Below are 7,606 nucleotides of genomic sequence, written 5' to 3'. Positions count from 1 at the left end.
TTCTTTTGGATCTTTGATTAGCTTAAGATTGTGAGAGTGTGTATCATCTAAGTGTGGAAAAGTTTAGAAACTTTGGTTGAGGTAAAACTTAAAAGTAGATTTTTGTACTTTTGTTGAAAATCTTTAGAATTGGGTACATATTCATGTATTCAATATTTAAACCATATGCATTAGTCCTTTGTATATATTTTATTGTGAAAAAAAGAGAAAAATAAAAGAAAAAAGTAAAAAAAGAAAAAAAAAGAGAAAAAGAACGCAATAAAAAGGGGACAAATGTTAACCCCAAAGTTTGAGAAATAAAAAAGCATATGTGACAAGAATGGAAAGAATGCATGAGTGTTTGAAAAAGTGAATAATGGGTAGCTAGGTATTGTATTAGAATTGTATAGGTTGTTATATGTGTTTGGTGAGAGCTTAGGCTAATCAAAGATGCAAATTTCAAGCTCACTTGACCATATGCATCCTTACCTTTACCCTAGTCCCATTACAACCCATGAAAAGTCCTCATGATATTTGTATGCATCCATTGAATATTTGTTGACTGTTAGATGAAAAATAAATTTTGAAAAGCAAGATTAAGAGGAGAATTGAGTGAATCAACCCTAAACATTTGAGCGATTAGAATATATACACATCTGGTGAGGGATTTGATTGCTCAATTCTATGTTTTCACCTATGATTATTTCTTATCTTGCAAGTTATAAATTCTTTTCAATAACTCTAATCAATTTATGGATTTAATTTGATTGCTATTGCCTTAGCCCTTATGTTTATATGTGTATTTTTGGAAATTGATTTATTTTGACCAAGTAATTGTATGCATTTAGATAGATTGCATGTAGATAGGTTGCATTTAGATACTGTGCATTGAATAAATGTTAATACCCCTTTCTTGTTTCTTTCTTGAGTTTAGCATGAGGACATGTTATTGTTTAAGTGTGGGGATGTGATAAATCCATATTTCATTATATTTATTTGCTTTAATTGGATGAATTTTATCAACTTTTCTCACATTTATTCAATGAAATAGCATGATTTTATAAATTCTTCCTAATTTGTGCTCAAAAGAAAAAACATACTTTTTAGACTCTAAAATTGATAAATTCTATTCACTTTAATTCCATTTGATGCCTTTGATGTGTTTGTTGAGTGATTTCAGGTTTATAAGGCAAGTATGTATTGAAGAAATGAAGATAAAGCATGTAAAGTGGAGAATTTATGAATAAATGAAGTTTTGGAAATCTGCCATGCGAGACGTACGCATAACCCACGTGTACGCGTGACCAGAATTCGTCAAGTGACCAGAATCCGTTCTTTTGGATGAGCATACATGTGGTTAATGTGAAAGATAGTTATTTTTGCTGATGTGATGTTATATAATTAAATGCACGTATAAAACTACTTTACACTGATAGTGCATCAAAATTAAATTTTAAATTAATAGAGACAATATATTCCAGTTATATCCAGTTAATATACTTTATCTTCTTTATATTCCAATAGAATTACAAATATCTTATCAAACTAACTTATCAATTTTTAAATGTTAATAATATTTTTACAAAGTTAAGCTTCAGCAATTTTTATTTTTCTCTTCAAGGATCATTATTTTTCAAACTACGCTTTAGTTTTACATAATCATTCTATTTATTTCTCTTCCCGCATATAGCGGAGGTATCTTGTTAGTTATATTATATGAATTTAATTATTGCTTAACTGTCATCGGCTCATCGCATAGTAAATTACACGTAATTTCCTTATATAAAAAGTAAACACAAATTTTCGTGCATGATCCAAAAATCAAAATTAATAGTTTTCTTTGTAAAGGCACTAAGGGCTGGTTGAAAATTTTAGAAGTAATTTTTTTTTAATTTTTGATTTATGAAAAATAGTAATATTAATGTGTGGTGTAATTTTTAAAATTAAATTACAACTTTTTAAAAAGTTATTTAGGAATTTATAGAGAAGTTAAAAAATGACTTCTCTCATAATACTTCTATTTTTCATCACATTCTATAAAATAAACACTTTTAGAGTTAAAAATCCAAACACAAAATAAGTTATTTTATCAAAAGAAACTTAATTAAGTTGGTTATTCAAACTGGACTAACCATAATGTGGCAATGGCATAAATGTTATTTTGGCACAACCGAGGGTTAGAGTTGTGTTACGTGGCTTCGGGTTTTGGATAACGCGATGGAAGGAAGAAAGGAAGGGAAAAACCAGAAGCGAAGCTCAAAACCCAGAAATGGCGACTATGTTCAATATTATTGCAATTACATCACCATCTCTGCGAAATTTTGGTTCCCTTTCTTCTTCTTCTTCATCTTCAGCTCCCATGCACACCCGTGTAGTTCACACGAAGCCACTTCAGTGTGCCCCTATTCAGCAACAAATGGTACATGCTACTGATGTACCATGCTTATTAATTTAATTAATATTTTATCCTTTCATCAATCCAAATGTTTCTTTATCTTCTGCGTCTTCATACTCCTCCATTTTGAAATTTTGATTTATACCTTTTTATTTTTTTAATTTTTCGTCGAACCGTTTGTCTCAAAAGCATAGCATAGATAGAGGTATATTAAATTAAATAATTGTTTATATATTTAACACGCTTTTTCTTGATCTTGAAGCGTGAATCGTGGTATGCAAATATGAGTTGGAATTTGTATTAGCTTTTAGTAAAAATATTTTTTTTAATTTTTTTTATTAAAAAGACAATTTTCCATTTGGATAGAAAATATAAGAAGTATTTATCTAATAAAAAAAATTGTTAAAACCTTTCAAAAAAACAAGTTTACTTATTCATAATGTCTGTATTTGTGTCACAAAAATAACTTTCAAATGCTAGATTTTTATCTAAATATATGGAGTTAGAAATGTATCAAATTTCCCATGTGATATTAGATTTGGTGGAAGGGTGAGTATGAATCTTTACTCCAACACATAGTTATGTGAAAAATATACATATGACGTTTTGGTAAGCAGTTGAATTGGTATGCGGTACACTATCTAATTGGTGAATTCATGTAACTATGATCCACATTCAAACTCTTGTTTTTGGATCATGTTATTTGTGAATGGACACCATAATTTAGGGTGTTTAAACAAACAAATATGGTTGATTAGTTTATTTCCTATGGACAATAAATAATGTGTTGTGTTGTGTTGGTGTTAAGGTTGATGGCACCATAATGTGTGAGCCTTGCAATGGGAAAGGGTGGTTGTTATGTGACTTCTGCAAAGGCCAAAAGACAAATGTCAGAGCCGAAAACAAGCGCCTCTACCGTAGATGCCCTACCTGCAGAGCTGTAACTACTTCTCACTATCACTAATGTCATGCTATTGAAATGAAAGGCATTCAATTTGTCTGCATTGTCGGTGTTTTACGTAGACATCCAATCACGTAGTGTCTAAGTGTCATATGATCTTTTCAGCAAAACTTACTACTTGAATAATCATCTAACAGAAGTATTTGATTAGGTGACTATGCAAAACTTAACTCAATGAGAAAATGACAATGAAACCAATATATGATGTTAAAGATGATAGTTGGTGTTGTTATAATAAAATTTATAGCTTTCTTCTTGTACTTTTGTATTTTTATTTGTGTAGGTTGGATATATCTTGTGCTCAAGGTGCAAGGTCTTTAAGTGTGTCACTTTTCCAAACTTCGATGACAGCGAGGAATGAAATGATTTGGGGACTTACTTTGAGAGCATTCAATTCCAACTACTTGTTGGAGAGTTAAAGGAATAGAAGGTTGAATCTTTCTTTGACATTTCTCATGATTGTGTCTGAATATGATATGATTGAAAATGCAATTTTCATTTCTTTTCATTCCTGGTGTTATCACTTGAAGACTTTAGTTTCTGTTTATTTCTTTTCATATCAACTTTCTTTATCACTAGCTGAGGTTCATAGTAATAATACAAAAGAATCTTCTTCTCTGTTCAATTCTTTAAGCACACTATTTGCAATGAATCCAATTAATCTCTGTCACTCTAACGCATCCCCGCCTTCTCAGTTTATTGTTTAATGCTGTGAAATGTTTAGTCAGTTAGTCGATCTTTCCTGTGACAAATAACAGTATTATATCCGTGTCAAAATAACTATCAATTTGGACAAAATATTACTGGATTATCCAAATATATTTATTTCCCTCTGTTTTGGAGTAACAGTCAATTTGGACAAAGTGGTATGTTAAAATAAATTTATCAGAAGTCCAATGTATCTAGATAATGGATAATACAGGTAGATTGATTTTTAACATATCACTTTATTCAAATTAATTATGTTTAAACAGAAAGAATTTAGATAAAAAGGAACATTGTTTGAATGCCATCATTAACCTGACCACTATTGCTTCCACGTAGAACTTATTTGGGATTTTTCTTTCCTAGCTGACTAATTACACATGGACCCAAATATAGATATGATATGTGTGCTTGAATTTGGATCTAAGGATAGCTATTTGACTTCTCTGATACTGACATACTGTGCCTTGTTTGACTGGAATCTATTTCATCTTAAATGAAATGTGATTTTACAGTTTATTGAGAAACTAAATTGCCAGTAATCTTTATTGTACATTTATACCTTGCTGCTGAATTGATGAATGTATAGTACATATAATTATTCCTCTGTATTGTTTGGGCATGTGCTATAATATTATAGGTCACATAACTTTTATTGAATTTAATAGAAGAGTAGTTTAAGTCCCTAGCTTAGATCATATATACCACGTATAACGAGAGCTGAATTTGCAAGCTTTAATGTTTACATGTGTGTTTAACTGCTGAAAATGAATGCTCCCATGTGAACTATGTAGTGCAAGTTTTAGAAGTATAATCTGGTTATATGGACATAAATCGTTTAATGTGTCAATTGGCGCTAACGATTCACGTGCAAATAAGTAGAGAATTCACATACCTTATAGAGAATTGGGTGATACATGAATATTTAGTGTTAATGGTCACCCAATTCTAGTGGTGTATGTGAATTCTCCACTCATTTGCACAATCTCTAGTGTCAATTGAGCCCTCAAATAACTATGTACAAATAACATCTCTATTAGAAACACTAGATAGACATGACTCTAAGGCGAGCAAGTGCAATTTAACATTGTTAAACATTATTCCATCATTGGAATAGTTGTTTGCCTATTTCTGTTCTGGAAGTGTTGGAACTTTTGATCTCCAGCTCTCAGATTTCAAAGGATACTTGAATGTCTCTTCTTTTATCTATTCCTTCATCATTATTGTTCAATAATTGTGTCCTTTACAACCTTTTGACTCCTTTTTCTTTTGAAAAATTGGTAGTGAATTCAATTTGAAAAGAATAGTTATTTCCAAGTTCTATAATCTGTATATGATACTGCATGTGTATGATTAAGGTCTTCCATGTAATGCAAGACTTTCTTGATAGTAGGATAGTTATATGATTTGAACTGTTAAATATGAAAAACTTTCAACTCTAGATCATTCTAGAATTATATATGATTAAGAGTAGCACTTCTATAAAACAACCATTATTTGCTTCATAATACCCCAAAAGGGATTATCTTACATCTAGTTAAATCACTCTCCCTCACTTCCACTTTCACTTTCAGATAGAAAGAACATCATAAAAAAAAAATGGACAATGTCAGATTCCTATACTATCTATCTATCTATCTATCTATCTATCTATCTATCTGCACATAGGACTTTGAGGATGATGCGAATAAGTAAGCTGATTGAAGGAGCAGTACCCCATCATCATCTTTTCTACACTGAATAATCCGCAATTGTGAGCCGAAAACTTGTCCTTTTCCTCCACCATCTTCAGGACACTCTCGAACACAGATACTTCACAAGGAATCCTCAGAACGCCGGTCTGCTCAAACCCGAACTCTTCTTCAGCTTCTCTTAGCAACATGTGAAAGGCTTGGTGACCCAAATATACAGTTGGTATGACAAATCTCTTGAGCTCTAGTCCGACGCAAACAGCTAAGTAGCCTTTTGGAACCGCATTGCTTGACGATCCTTTGTCACGCTCGGACAAAGAAAGTGTCCTTTTCAGAAACTTAATGCTTTTACTGCTGGTGCTGCCGCTATGATTGTTGTTGTTGTTGTTGTCACTTGATTTTGAAGAGTTGGCAATCCTTCTCCATTTCTTGAGGATCTGTTGAAGCCTGACAATGTCCTTGATCTTGTTAGATTTCTTTGGTGGATCCATGGATATACTAGTTTCTCTCTTTCTTGGGGTTATTTTGGTAATTTCAGTTTTCTATCTTCCTTTTATTTTGGTAGCTAGTATCTAGAGGAATTGAAACTGAACCCCTTTCCCACATTTTTTTTTGGTTACGAGTTAGAAATCAAGCACTCTTTAATCAGGTTAGCTTTAACTCTTGGCCATGTGGTTGGTGCATGCCTCCAATTTCTAAAGAAGAGTAAGAGAACTTGGTAGCTCAATATTAAAATTACATTTCTATTAAACAAAGAATATAATTCTATAATAATTGTTGTGTTTTCTATGTCACATGCATGACAAAACCTAACAGAAGATGTTGTCATAAGGTTAGGTTAAGAAATGGTTCAAGTTGTGTTCTCCAAAACTTTGCATGTGAGTGACTAGTGTATGTGTTAAGGTTTGATGAGCTTTCTTTCTCACTCACAATACTTTGTTTTCAAAGTTAAATCCATATGGTTTTGGACTAATTTATATAAAGTGTGACTAGGACTTTAGATATATTATTAGTGAATTTGCAATTATTGAACATATTTTTCTATGTTAAACTCGGTGACAGGTATTGGCGCATTGGTGAATCATACAGTACAAGGGTACATTACTATTATATTAGTAATGTACCGGAAAAGGAAGTAATTAGGTCCTTTTTTTTTTGTTGTGCTAGACTAATGTAAAAGAGTGTATTCTCAAAAGTCATGAATAATATATATATGGGTTAATTTCAAGGTCCAACTTCAACCATAAGCTAAAATGTTTCTTTGCAGATTCATTGCATCCTTGAACAGAAGGTGAAAAGAATATATACCTAATCTTTGGGGGAGGGGTTAATAATAACAATAATAAGTCCAACGAAACAAGAAATATTGAAAGTTCTGGCTCAACCCATGCAGCTTTCATTCACTACTGTTTAAAGGAAATTAACATTGGAATTAAGGCTTTCTAAATGTATGTGGCTATGTCAATCTTTCTTTGTTTTTCATGGTATTTTTTTGACTTAGCAGGTTGACCAATAGGCTGTTGTATAATGTATATATAAGATAGGATTTGAATTTTTAATATTTATTTAAATAGATGAGTAAATTAATTACTTGATTGTAAGCATGTCAATCTAATGGAAAATTTTGGCGACATTATTCTCTTTCCATATATGAAGAGTTTAAAAGAAATATCAATAAAATAATGATGCACCTTATGCACGTATGTAGGTAACTACTTAATTATTTATTATTTTATTTTATAATATTGAAATAGAAGATAACATTTTTGAAAGAGAATTAAAGGGTGCTTCCGTGCTTGCATATGCATAGAATATATACAATGAACCTTTTCTAGCATTAGAGCTTGCTATTTCTTCCTAATAATATAATTATAA

At 31.3% G+C, this 7,606-nt stretch overlaps 2 protein-coding genes across 2 annotated transcripts; one reads left to right on the top strand and one right to left on the bottom strand.

Moving 5' to 3' along the window:
- Positions 1-2,131: 2,131 nt before the first annotated feature.
- Positions 2,132-6,520, top strand: LOC112797220 (uncharacterized). The gene is made up of 3 exons (XM_025840043.3): positions 2,132-2,398; positions 3,183-3,314; positions 3,619-6,520. Exons 1-3 carry the CDS (start codon positions 2,249-2,251, stop codon positions 3,694-3,696), a joined length of 360 nt encoding a protein of 119 aa, XP_025695828.1. The 5' UTR covers positions 2,132-2,248; the 3' UTR covers positions 3,697-6,520.
- LOC112797219 (auxin-responsive protein SAUR72) lies at positions 5,463-6,222 on the bottom strand. Its single transcript, XM_025840042.3, has one exon. It carries the CDS (start codon positions 6,220-6,222, stop codon positions 5,695-5,697), a length of 528 nt encoding a protein of 175 aa, XP_025695827.1. The 3' UTR covers positions 5,463-5,694.
- Positions 6,521-7,606: the final 1,086 nt, after the last annotated feature.

The sequence above is a fragment of the Arachis hypogaea genome, chromosome 4, assembly GCF_003086295.3.
Source record: "Arachis hypogaea cultivar Tifrunner chromosome 4, arahy.Tifrunner.gnm2.J5K5, whole genome shotgun sequence".
In the NCBI taxonomy this organism is placed as follows: domain Eukaryota; kingdom Viridiplantae; phylum Streptophyta; class Magnoliopsida; order Fabales; family Fabaceae; genus Arachis; species Arachis hypogaea.
This window is presented reverse-complemented; position numbering and strand designations above follow the sequence as displayed.